Source organism: Alligator sinensis, unplaced genomic scaffold (assembly GCF_000455745.1).
Source record: "Alligator sinensis unplaced genomic scaffold, ASM45574v1 scaffold976_2, whole genome shotgun sequence".
Lineage (NCBI taxonomy): Eukaryota > Metazoa > Chordata > Crocodylia > Alligatoridae > Alligator > Alligator sinensis.
The window spans coordinates 679,765-694,057 of record NW_005842666.1 but is presented as its reverse complement, the minus strand read 5'-3'; the positions used below and the strand labels follow the sequence as shown (position 1 = coordinate 694,057).

At 40.6% G+C, this 14,293-nt stretch overlaps 1 protein-coding gene across 1 annotated transcript in view; it reads right to left on the bottom strand.

Annotated features, from left to right (window-relative positions):
- PPFIA2 (PTPRF interacting protein alpha 2) overlaps window positions 1-14,293 on the bottom strand; it is a gene marked incomplete at its 3' end in the record, with an annotated part of 557,753 nt that overhangs the window by 196,841 nt on the left and 346,619 nt on the right. The window contains exon 4 of the mRNA XM_025215735.1: window positions 10,638-10,802. Coding sequence (XP_025071520.1) covers window positions 10,638-10,802 — 165 coding nt within the window. The remainder of the gene's footprint in view (window positions 1-10,637; window positions 10,803-14,293) is intronic.

Genomic DNA, 14,293 nt, shown 5'->3' with positions numbered 1-14,293 from the left:
CTTCTTAGTTTTTGTTTCCCTGCAAACCCAGGTCTGCAACTCTGAAATTCTCCCAAACAATTCCAAAATGTTTTGGAGCCTTCTGATTATTTTGGAGCTGTTTCAGAGCCTTCCATTTTGATTCAGATTTGGTGTTTCAGGTGCCAAAATCGCCTGAAACATCTCAGAAATGAAACAGCTGCCAAAATTTCACCCAGCCCTAACATAAATCATACTGAACTCTGAAGTCTAATTATGGCTAATGACTAATTGCACTTTTAAAACTTTACAACAAACTTATAATATATTTTACTTCCCCTTCCAAATTTATTAAAAAAAAAATGCTGCTTTAAGGGTTGCCAATTGAGATGTAAAAATATGAAGCTTAGATAAGAATATTCTGATTATATATCTATTTATATATATGATAAATGTTACTAAGGCCCCTACCAAACATGCAGATAAAGGCACTATGGGACTATCTTCACAGTGGTACTTCCTGACATGCCACATGTGCATGGCAGAAGGCGTGATTCTGGGATCACACATCAGATCCTATGGTGCACCGCAATTCTGAGCTCCCCACTCATTGGCAAGCAGCAAGCTCCCATGACTGGGAGTTCCCTCAGCTGATGGGGCTCTCAGCTCCAGGCATACACCATGCATGCAGGCTATTAGCCATGTGGGAGCCTGCTGCATCGCTGTGTCCACTAGCTGTGGATTGGCTTGAGTTTGCCACATCAGAAATGGACCATCACTGCCTTACCATAAAAGGTATTTCAGTGATACTTGCCTCCTTTGGCATGGGTGAAGTGCAACTAAACAAGGATTCAGAAATATACTGAATGAAGACTATTCATAGATATTATGACAACACAGCATAGTATACATGTCTATTTTACTTCTTTCCTCTCTGGCACTGAAAAGGTATTCCTTCATCATGGTCTTCTTAGATGCGACTACAAACCACTTATCCTGCTTTAATTTCTAGCAACTGCTTTTCATTTTAATCCCTCATATGCTAATTCCCACTTGATATATAGCTTTTAAATACCATATTCTCCCACATACAATGTGCACTCAAAAGCACTTTTTTCTACCTTGTTTTTGATTAACTTGTTCCTCTGGGATTATTTCTCTGGTAGCATGTGGTTCTATGGTACCTTTTGGTGCACTGGAAGTATTTTTGCACCTTTTGCCACTAAGAGAATCCAGATGACACACAGAACAGAAACATGTCTTTTTATATCACCAAGCTCGCAGCTGGTGGGGTATTAAGAAACAACTAGCACCGCTTTGTCAACGGTAGGTCATGCCTAACAAACTTGGTGTGTTTTTTATGACCAGATAACTAACCAGCTGGACAAGAGACATGAGGTTGACATCATTTAACTGGACTTCAGCAAGACCTTTGATCCTGTTTCCCATGAGATTCTCTTAATTAAGCTGTAGGGTACTGGCCTAGGCCAGTCTACAGTGAGGTGGGTTGGCAGCTGGCTCAGAGGCCGATCTCAGAGAGTTGTAATTGATGGGACGGCTTTTTTCATGGAGGGCCATCTCCAGTGGTGTCCCACAGGGATCAGTGCTTGGGCTCATGCTCCTTAACATCTTTATCAATGACATGGATGAGGGAGTAGAATGTTCAATGATTAAGTTTGTGGTTGACACCAAGCCGTGAGGTAATGCGAGCACATCTGAAGGGATGATAAGGATCCAGGACAACCCTGACAGACCAATCCTATGTGCTGAACACAGTCAGATGAGGTTCAATAGGGACAAGTGCCAGGTCCTTCATCTGGGTAGGAAGAACCTTCACCATAACTGTATGATGGGTGGTGGTCCAATGGCTGACACTGCATCTGAGGGACCTCAGGGTGACAATTGACCAGAAGATGAATATGAGCCAATAATGTGATGAAGTCACCAGCAGGGCAAACAGAACTCTGGCATGCATCAGTCAATGTGTGTTGTGAATAGATCCAGTGAGGTGTTCCTCCCCCTCTATTCGGCATTGGTGAGGCCACAGCTGGAGTACTGTGCCCAGTTTTGGGCACCACACTTTAGGAAAGATGTGGATGAGCTTGAAAGGGTACAGAAAAGGGCCACCCATATGATTAGAGGCCTGGAGAATAGGCCCTACGAGGAGAGACTCTGGGAAATGGGTTTGTTCAGTCTGCATAAGAGAAGACTGAGAGGTGACTTGATAGCTGGCTACAAGTATGTCAGGGGTGAACACCAAGATCTAGGGCAGCAACTCTTCAGAAAAGCACCCCTTGGGAGGATGAGGACCAATGGGCACAAGTTAATTAAGGAAAAATTTAGGCTAGACATAAGGAAAAACTTATTTTCCATAGGGGTATTTAGAATCTGGAACACAATCCCAGCAGAGGTGGTACGGTCGCCATCCCTGGAGGTGCTCAAGAAGAGGCTGGACAAGCACCTCCTTGAGTTCATTTGAGCCCAATAACCTCCTCCATATGGGAGGGAACCACACTTGATTATCTTACAGTGTAGCAAAACCCCAGTTTTTGTTTTGTTTTATTTAAAAATGCATTCCCTCCCCTTCCCCAACCATTTCTGACTTTGTCTCTCCCTCTCTATTCCCTATAGATAAGTATAAGTGAGCTAAGACATAGGATAAGCTTCAACATTTTATTTTGGTAGCAAGTTGTATTTGTTTTGTTTTTTCTCCTTCTTTATATTGTATAATTATTATGTTTATATTGATTTTTACTGTTCTATATTACTGTTTTACTGATACTATATGATTTAGACCTACATATGTAAGTTAAGTCATGTCAAGTTTCCATTTTGTTTGTCAAGTCTCCATCTTGTTCCCCATGCCCTGTTGTGTAACCTATGACTCATACCTACTTCTGCTGTGTAACTTGGTTCCTGAATAAATGGGGATGAATGAGGGTGCTTGAGAGACAGTGGCAGTAGGTCTAAAAATAGCTCCTTCTGAATGACCGAACGATCAAAACCAATACCTGGACCAACAACCCAGCCATTGGAAACACCCTCAGCATTCAAGAAACAAAAGATGAGGCAATCCACCATTGTGCCAAGGCTGCACATGCTCAGTAAGAATATCTGGAACAGGACTAACCTTGCTGGACAGGCCCTCCCCTAGGAGATCATAGGTAGTCTTCCCCATAAAAAGGGGTAGTGAACACTGACTTCTTGGAACGCCTTCTCCATCTGGACCAGCACCATGCCACACCACCTATCCACCCAGAGGCCCTGCTGGCGACCCCACTCTGGACAACACCTGCTGGACAATGACCTCTTTCCAGCCTGGATAGGTAGCTATCACCCCCACCCTCTCTTCAACCAAGGACTTGAACTCTGTTTCTCTTCCCTACCTGGACTCCAACCCTTCCACTGAGTCTCTTTCTCCTGCTGCCATTGTGAGTGAGTGTGCGTGTGTGTGTACGTGTGCGTGTGTCTGTGTGTGAACCAATAACTTCATGGGGCTTAGTAGTGTGTTGTCTGTTTAATAAACCTGTTATTTTGAAACCCTGAGTTGGGGTTTTGTCTGTTTTCTGACTGTTTCCTCCTTGACACCACTTATCTGCCCCCACAAACTCCCAGTTGTCTGCCTGTTTCTTTCCTAGCTGTCTCCTCCTTGCCACCGGGCTTTTCCCTTGCACCAGTGACCTTGAGTAACCCTGGGGCCACTTGACCTTAAATAACCCCAAGTTTCAGTTCCTCAGCCCAGCTTCTCTCTAGTCTACCCATTCTAATCCCAGTTCCAGCAACTTTCACTCCTTGCACTTTCTCTCTCACTTTAACCTTCCCTCAGGTATCCCAAGTACCCCAAACACACACACACATACATACCGTACCATCCAAGTTAGGAACTCACCTGTGTGTATATGTGTAGGTGGGTGGTATGTGTGTGAACTGGTGAATATATACACACACACACATGTCGTGTGCATGATATACGAATTAGTGATCCGTGTATGTGTATGGAGTGTGTGGGTATTGACAACTGATTGGTGTCTAACTTTTGGTCTGTATAGTGTGTGTAGGTGCTTGAATTGGTGATAGGTATGCATGTGCCTAGGCTGGTTTGGATGTGTATGTGCCTGAGTTGGTAGTGTGTGTGTGTGTGTGTATATATATATATATGTGCAATTGTGTTACACCCTCCTGTCTAACAGCACAATATTGAGATCCTGAGAGTTGGCCTGACCCCACAGGGCAACAACAGGTCCCTTCCGGTCCCTCTATTCTATGATTCTATGAAGATTTAACAGTTTTGATACAATAATATAAACAGATACGGCCAAAAATTGATACATGCCATAACAAAAAAATGACAACATAATAGTACCAGTGATATTTGTTAAGGTACAGTTTTTCTTTTCCATGGAAATACTAAATGTTTCTTTCAGATCCACTCAAAAAAGAAAATATTTTAAACCTCAATTATTCCTATATACTACAATGAATATTCCCAGACAGGGCATTATAACAATGGAAAAATAATTTCTAAGCCTTTTGAATAATATTATTAAAATAGTGTATATATGAATAATACTGTTTGAAAGGCTTACACAAATACTTTTCTCTTTCACTTATTACTGAAGGGTGGTTTTAACAAATCTCTTATAAAGTAACTTTGGATGACAGCAATTACGATTCCTCTTTCTTACATGTTCCCCTCATCATCCTATATGTAATACAGTCAAACTGAGAGTTTGATTTTTGTCTGAAGTTGACCTAACTCTTGTCAGATCTCATAAAATAACTAGAATAGGATTGATAGCAATTTAGAGTAAAATCTTGCTACAGTCATAGTCACCTAAAGTTGCCTATTGAGTTCAATAGAGCAGGATGATGCCTTTAGTGAGTACATAGAATGCAGGCCTTGAAGAAATAGCCAGATATGGCAATAATTGTTGCTGGTGACCTGGTCAATGACAGTAGCATTGTTCTCTCTGAGCAAGCATGAAATTAGAGCCCTAGTATATGGCTGTGCTGTTATGCTGTAGCGAGTACCATCTCTGAGAGGAAAATTAAAACATAAGTCCTGACTATACATTGTTATTAAAGAGCTCAAAGCAATCTCTGCAAAGTAAAGTTATCAACCTTGGCCTCCACTTATTTTTCCATTTAGAAATTTATAATTTGCCTAGTTGCTACCTTTATTTTTTCTCCACTTTCCCTCTTAAAACTCTGTTTAGTTTTACTCAAAAAACTATTACAGCAATGACTATTTCAGTGATATATTGTATATGTAGGAACTCTTGCATCCAGAAGTCAAACACAGATATTACTGTAGTGGAATCTGGTTTCAACACCATACAATAGCGTTGCAGAAAGGAAATGAGTGAGTTGAAACTGTAAATGAAATGTTCAAATTAGGCTAAAATGTACACTGCTTTTGAGGTTTTTTTATTAAGATTTCAAATGTAATATGCTTGGAAAAAGACTCAGTTTTGATATTTCAACATTTAATCCTGATACGAGATTAAAACAATATGTCAAAATATTGGAATTTTCCTTAGGATGGAAATTCCATTTTCCAATAAGTTGTACTCTTGATCTATTTCAAACAGTCCATACTTCTGAACTGATTTGAACAGGTAGCCTAGGTGAAGGTATACATTGTTTAGGAATGCTGTAAAACAGAAGTATCAAACTCACTTGCACCTCTAAAATGGATCTGGGCTGAGGGGCTCATCATTGGCCAGATCCAAACTTTAGGGAGCTACAGGCTGGATCTAGGCTGGCAGTGACAGTAGGGCAAGCAGTGGCGCAGCTGTTGCTCACTGCCAACCCCCTTGCTGACCTGCATGTTCATTGAGTCTCTTTTGGTAGGAATTTAGTGGCAGTCCCAGTCTCTGTCCCTGTAGCTCCATACCTGAATTCCTGGCCCTCTGAGAGACATTCCTATATTTTCTATAAATTTGTGGTACCTACTATAAAGTATATATCACCATATTCAATAGTATAATGTCTTATGGCAAAGAGTTTTTCAGCATCTGCTCGAAATGACTATGTAAGTTACCCATGTTCCTTTACTTGTGAGCAATACTCTCAATACCAAACTCAAACGGAAAACAGGATCATAAGAAAGTTGGGATGGAAGATGCCTCAGGAGGTTATTTAGTACAGACTCCTGTTCAAGGCAGGATCATTCCTAACTAAATCATGCCAATCTGCCTAACTTGCTCTTGAAAATTTCCAGGATTGGAAATTCCACAACTTCTCTAGGTAGTTTGTTCCAATTTTCACCACCATCAATCAGAAAGTTCTTCCTAATTGCCACCATAAATTTCCAGTTTGAAGCCCTTGTTTATAGTCCTGTCCTTTACAGTCACAGAAAAAAATCTATATCCATCTGCTTATAATCACTCTTGAGTTATTCAAAAACTGTTGTCAAATCTCCCCCCCTCAGTCTCTAGACTACATAAGCCTAGTTCTTTCAGCCTTTCTTTATAATTCATGCTTCCCAGAACTCTAATCATGTTTGCCATTCTCCACTGGACTATGCCTAATCTGCCCACATCTTTTTTGAAGAGCAGAGCTCGAAACTGGATATAGTATTCCAGGTGAGGCCTCACCAGTACTTAAAAAAGAGGAAGAAAAACACACTAACACTCTTGGTGAATCTTGGTGAATCTGAATCACTCTTGGTGAATCTGAATCTTGCTGACTGTTCCTGATAATCTGGATCTTCTTCAGGTGCTTTGAAATAGATTCTTTGAGCTCAGTGATCTTTTCCGGTATGATGGTCTAACTGACTGGTCTGTAATTCCTCAAATCCTCCTTTTTTCCCTTTCTTAAAGGGATATGTGCCCTTTTCTAGTCATCTGGGACTTTACCCAACCTCTGTTGGCTCACAAAAACAATAGTCACTGGATCTGAAATTACCTCAGCCAATTCCTTCAGTACCCTAGAGCAGAGATCAAAGTTATACAGCACTATGGACTGGATAAGTTTCATGGGGCCAGTCTATGGGCCAGATCAGGCCCGTGGACCTGCCCTATATGCCAGATCCAGTGTGCAAGACACCTACTCCAGCTGTTCAGAGTAGCACCATCCAGAGTGACACTGAGTGCAGCATTGGCCCTGAACTGGACAGTGCTAGTGCCATGTGCAGTCCATGTCCCAAGCCCTGCACATGGGGCTGGTCCACCATAAGCCACGTACAGCATGTGGGTCAACTCTTGAGACCGAAAGGCAGCACCAAGGGGCCAGATGATAGGGCTCCATGGGTTGGAACTTTGCCACCTCTGACCTAAAGTATATCCCACCTGGCCCTGCTGATTTGAAAGCATTTAGCTTTACTAAGTGATCCCTAACCTGATCTTCCACTACTGTAGTGAAATACTGGAATACATGCCTATATACTACTCCAGATCATCAAGTTTTCCTATAGCCTGTGATACACTTCGAGCATAGTCATTCTTAATGAAAGTTATAAAAATGCCTGTCTCAAGTATGCCTGATTGTATTTCAGTTTAACTTTATGTGGCATGTTTAAAAAAACAAACAAACAACTTTGTTTCTTGTTTTTTAGGTTGTTCTCAAAATGTTTTATAGAAAAATGATGACTTATTGCCTTTCAAGGAAAAAAGCAGCATAAAGTTATTCAATACTACACAGACACCACCCTTTCCCTTTACACTAGACAAATGTAGCTTTATATATATATATATATGTATATATGTATGTATATATGTATGTATGTATTTATATTATAATTTTTTAGTAAAATAGTTTTGAATTAGGCACATTTTGTATTTTTTTAAGTTATGGTTAATAAAATGTCCTCCAAGTGGGATTTGTAGATGGCTGATTCTGCTACTTTAACTTGAAAAGAGAAGCCCAGACTATGAATATGATGCATATTTCTGTCAAATAAACAATTTTAAATGAGTGATTACTGATGTTGACAGTTACAGGAATAAAAACTAGATACCAATCAATTCTTAAAAATGTAGATGAAAATTTATCTTCACACATACACTATACATAATCTTTTACTGAAGGACTATACAAAAGTTGCTTTTGCATATGTCCTAAATGCTAAAAACTGTACAAAATAACTAGGAAAATGTTTATTTGCTGAATATTCACTTGTTCTCATGACTTGTTCAATATGGAACAAAGGACCAAAAACTATAATATACTTCTCCTACTTCTTACATATTTATCAGTCTTTTAATGTTACGAAAAGTGAGAAAGGAATCATACCATAAACCCCAGTACTCTCAAAAGGACATAATTAATAATACAAGGTTATGTAAGTCCTGGCTACAGAGAAAGACATAGTAAACCTAAATAGTTCAGGGAAATTAAAAGCCACTACACTCTTATTTACCTCAATAGGGTATCACTCATCTCTAACTAAACACAGATAAACTACAAGCTTGACTTGAAATAAGTGTAGGTAATTTTTATATAACATCAAACATGCCTGTGAATCAAATATAGGCATCTTAACACCACCAAGAGAACACATATGTAGAAATCCCAGGAATATCACCAAGAAAAATGCCAAACCCACTAGCTCCCGGTTGGTATGCAACAGGAATTAGTAAGTGTGTGTCCATAAATGTCCAGGAACTAGGCAAAATGCAAGGGATTTGTGGTGATATCTTTTATCAGATCAACTCTACAATTAGGAGGGAGGTTAGGCAAGCTTTTGGGCACAAAGTGCCCTCACTCAGATCTTCGTCAGCCAAAAACATCTTCACACAAAGGATTAGCCAGCTTAGCGAGCTCCTAAGCACATGTCCAGAAATGCTGTCAGGGTCTTATGTATGTTTCTTGGTGAGCATCTGGGGCTGCACAACAACAGCTATATGACCTAATTGACACTTCTGAAGTGGGAGCAAGCAGATGGCACATGCTTGTGGGCAGCACTACCCTAGCAGCAGTACAGAAATGCCTCAAACTTATAGTGCAAGTGAGAATAGTCTATAAAGATTGCTAATGTATTCTTAAAGTTAAAACTAATCAAATACTCATTTTAGTGATTGGATTCAAAATCATGCAGAACTTTTACAAAATATGTGGGTGCATTTTAGAAATCTATGTAATGAATATTAAAAGAAACACCCAGATATTCAGAGTGATATCATCCTGAGAAAAACATTTCTATTACAGGTAGTAACTATTGTTTTAAAGAAAAGCGCTAGCACTACTGTCTAATCAGGAGCACAAGCTGATGTTGCCTTTTCATTCACAATAAAATCACAGTAAAATTAACTGCTGTATGATATGCCTATATTTTCTCAGAATTAAGTATACAATGCCCACATGTAGATACATGCAGGGACAGTAAGTTTCCTTAGTGCTTAATGGAGAAAGGCCAGAGGTATGATTTACACAGAACTGTTTTGCAACACTGACTACTACTGACCACAAAGGATGGTTCCTGTGAACTAAAATACATCGTGGCTATGGCATATACTTTCTCAGGGACTTTCTTTGGATATCCTAAGTTCTTTATGGCTAAGTTCAGACAGTCAAAAAGGCCAAGGCAGAATTAATTTAATCGAGGCAGCTTCCTCTAAGTGATAACCAACTGAAATGACATTCAGTTTGCAATTAGGAAAGCCAGGGGAGGCCTGTACTGACCCAGCAGAAGCAACAAAAATGGTGAGGGGCACATGACTTCTGAGGAGAGGCTGAGGGAACTGGGTTTATTTAGTCTAGAGAAGAGAAGACTGGGAGGGGATTTAATAACAGCCTTCAACTACCTGAAAGGGGGTTCCAAAATGAATGGAGCTGGACTGTTCTCGGTGGTGGCAGATGACAGAACAAGGAGCAAGTCGCCAGTTGCAGCACGGGAAGTTTAGGTTAGATATCAGGAAGAATTTTCTCACTGGGACGGTAGTAAAACACTGGAACAGGTTACCCAGAGAGGTGGTGGAATCTCTGTCCTTGGAGATTATTAAGACCTGGCTAGACAAAGCTTTGGTTGGGATGATCTAGTCGGGGATGGTCCTGCTTTGAGCAGGGGGTTGGACTAGATGACCTCCTGAGGTCCCTTCCAACCCTCATTTCTATGATTCTATTCTCCCTCCCTCCTGTGGCAGCCACTAAAACAATCATCAGCTGGAAAGGGGGAGGGGAAAAGGCTGCCAAGGGTCAATAAGCCCCCACCACAGGGGCTTTCCCTCCCCCCATGTGCTGTGTAGACCCTGGCCAGGGGGATTTGGGGGTCTGTTCCCCTGCCTGTCCCATGTCCCTAAGGGGCTGACAGACACCAGCAGGAAGCAGGCTAAGAAACAAAGTGGTAAGGCAGTCCATCCTCCGCTAGATCAGACAGCATAGCCCAGGGCTGCAAAGCATCCTGGGATGAGTTAACTTTAACTAGGAAGGGACCTGGGACAGAATTTCCATAAACCAGTTTGACAGAAGATCAGTCAAGTCTGATACTTCATCCAACCAGGTTTATCTTAAACCAGTTTTGGCCATTTTGAAAGTGGTTTATGTGCACTGAACTTGTGTTCTGTTACAGGTTTAAACCAGTTTCCAATCACTAAAACCGGTTTATGTTTAACTTCTGTCCCTAGCCTATGTGTAATACATACTTAAAGAACTGAAAAAACGATATTGATACTATGCTATCCTAGGCATGGCAAAGCAGGCAACAGAAGCTTTTAAGTAAGCTTCTTTCCATACTGTACCTTTTCATCCAAAGCCTTGTGGTGTTCAAATAAAGATTTCAGTGCTTTGAGAACCTCGACTTCACTGGAAACTCCTGAGGGGGACTGTGCTTGCCGTTTCACCACTGTCATCCTCAGTGACCTTTCATGTCTTGAAACAAGGCACTCCAAATGCTCCAGTAGCAGCTATTGGATTTAACATAAATATATTTTAATTCATTTTATCAAAAGTTCATAAGGCATTATTAAGACAAAGTGTGCAATATAAAAATACAGAGGCTCTGGCAGACTCATTGTATGAATATATCTAGTATTCAATAAATCAGCATTCCATGATATAGAAGAAAGTAAAAGGTTTTTTGTCATAACTTCTGCTCCAAAATTTTCAAAGCATAAAATTACTCTATTATAATTTTGTCACATATATATATATATATATGTGTGTGTGTGTGTGTGTGTGTGTGTGTGTGTGTGTGTGTGTGTATTAAAGTCAGCCATTGTAAATAATGGAATGTTAAAACAAACTAAGTAAAACAACTCACCAACTAATACAGTCTATTATTTATGCTTGAAAACTTAGCATATTTTTTTAATGAAAAAGCAAGCAATATATTTTACTAAAATTTTAAAGTGATATGTTGATTTTATTCCCTTAACTAATGATTCATGTTAATACAGTATGCTCTAAAATATTTTTTATCATTAACATGCAGAAATACTAAAATATCTGTATATTTATGTCTTTATGCATTGTATTATAATTAATCATAGGGTTCATTCCATATCTGACTTAAGAATATGTTGAACCTCTTTTTCTGATATGTCAAAACTATATATATATTTCTACATTTTTAAGTTATGTGACTCCTAGTTTTAGATATCTGATTATGAAAATGAAATAGTTGTGAATGCATTTAATTTTAGAGGTCACATTATAACAAAGCACTGTAATTACTGTATAATTAGATTAGGTATTACTTTTCAACATTAAATTATATCTGAGATGTTTAACTAGAAGCTTAAAGGTTACATGCTTATTACTTCTTTGATGTGATTCGTAATACATCTACTATTAGAACACAGGAATATTAACACACACATGTCTACACCATAATTATTGTTGGTCACATGGAGAACTTTGCAGATATTATAGTGATACATTTATGAAAGAAGCATAACCAGGGGGTAACTGTATCACAGTTGTAATGTAACTATACTGAAATTATAGTACTTTTATTTAAATGGAAATAATTCAGGTTTCCTGTTACTGTTCCTTAAAGGCTAAATCCTATTTGCACCTCTCCAATAGTTTGCAACAACATGTTTGGTTTCTAGAAATTTAGTAAGTGTGCATGTGAGCAATTATATGCAGATAACCTACAATGAATATCAAGCAGCTGAAGAAAGCAGCAACATATTTCACCATTCTTGAGTTAAAGTAATGGGCCAGATTAATCAAAAGCAAAATATGTACAAGAAAGGACATGAGCTAGATCTCCTGATCCCTAAGGGGATGGAACACAATTTATGAACAAGATGATGGTTTTTTGTGACAGTTGGAAGCAGCTTTGTTACAAGCAAATTTGAAGGTGCCCCAGCCAGGTTAGGTGAAGGAATGAGATAAAACGCTGATTCACATTAGTGCCAGGTGTATTCTTCACTGCACTCTTATTCAAACAGAACTTGAACATATGCTTAACTGCATTCCTGAACAGAGATGCTTTCCAGATTTGGGGCCTCAATTAATATATTCCCAGGCCTTCTTAACCATCTTTTATTTGATCTCCTAATTCAAGAGGGATGCGGATAACCTGGAGAGGGTCCAGAGAAGGGCCACTCGTATCGTTAAGGGCCTGCAGACCAAGCCCTACGAGGAGAGACTAGAGAAACTGGACCTTTTCAGCCTCCGCAAGAGAAGGTTGAGAGGCGACCTTGTGGCTGCCTATAAGTTCATCACGGGGGCACAGAAGGGAATTGGTGAGTATTTATTCACCAAGGCGCCCCCGGGGGTTACAAGAAATAATGGCCACAAGCTAGCAGAGAGCAGATTTAGACTGGACATTAGGGAGAACTTCTTCACAGTTCGAGTGGCCAAGGTCTGGAACGGGCTCCCAAGGGAGGTGGTGCTCTCCCCTACCCTGGGGGTCTTCAAGAGGAGGTTAGATAACCATCTAGCTGGGGTCATCTAGACCCAGCACTCTCCTGCCTTTGCAGGGGGTCAGACTCGATGATCTATTGAGGTCCCTTCCGACCCTACCATCTATGAATCTATGAATAGATCCCTTCTCTTTGTATTATTCACTAAAGGGACTCAGCTTGTCAGGTTCGACCTAGAAACCACTATACAAAGCCCAAGCAAAAGTCTCTGTTATGTAACTAATGCCCATCTGCAATGATACGGAGGAGACAGTCTTAGATAAAGGAGGCTTGAAAACAAAAGCAGAATCAGAGGACTAGGGCAAAGAGCTGATTTGAATATTGAGAATCACACCCCTGGGTGGGGAGAAAGTATGCTAATGAAACATACATGTATGGAAATGAGATACATAGCTAAAACACAGGTATAGAGACATGCTCAGTAAAGAACTCCTTGCGTCACTCCCTTATAACCAATTAGCAAACAAGAATGCTTATGAAGGTCCAATACTCCTGTATAAAAGATGCTCATAATTAAGACTCTGTGTGCTTGTTACGTGAAATTATTCCGCTTGCACCTTGTATTGCTAGCAATAAATCTTTATACTTTCACCCCTGGTATCTTTATTGGCTTTTGCATACCGGGCACGATCCCAGACTTGAGCTGGGGCTCAACAGTTTTTGGCGACCCAGATGGGACTGCCTTAGATAACTTTGCCCGGACTAGCTGACGACCAGACACAGCTCTTACTTATCAAATGTCAGGCGCGCCCCGGGATCTCTTTTCCCGGTGAAACTTTTGTTTCAGGGGGAGCTGGATTGCTGAGGCGGCAGTAGCCTAACGGTGCAAAGCCATAGAGTGAAAGTATCAGTAACAGGCACCTGGGTGAGAGGGTAGAAAGGGCATAAGGCCTACCGTCAGCACGCCTGCCTGGGATTATCTCTGTAAGTATTCTGTCTGGCCCGAGTCCAAGACCAGTGATTTTTCCCCTGTGAGGACGAGGACTAAGAACAGATCCCTGGATCCCAGGTAAGTCGGACGGTCAGGACCGGGAAGGCAGCCCTGAGATGGGTACTATTAACAGTAAGGTTAGGAAATGTACCCCCCTCTCTTGTGCATTGGGACATTGGGCAGAGTTTGGTGGAGATCCTATGACTAGGAAGAAAGCTAAATTCTTCTGTGAAACTGCATGGCCACGCTATCAGCTAGATGATCAAGAACATTGGCCTCCGGAGGGAAGTGTTAATTATAATACTATCTTACAATTGATTTTGTTCTGCCGGCAGAATGGTAAATGGGAGGAATTGATGTATGCGCAAGCGTTTATGTCTCTTTGTAGAAATAGAAAGGTTTTGGAGGAATGTGGACTGGGGGAGGGAGTTGGGGTCTGTGAGATGACTTTGGTAGCTAATAAATCCTGTCCTGGACTGTCCGGAGCCGGAGGCTCTTCCCCCTCTGCTGCCTTTACCATATTCTCTTCCTCTTCCTCCTCCTCCTCCTGATACATCTGATTCCTTGCTGGCATCTGCTCTTCCTGCTT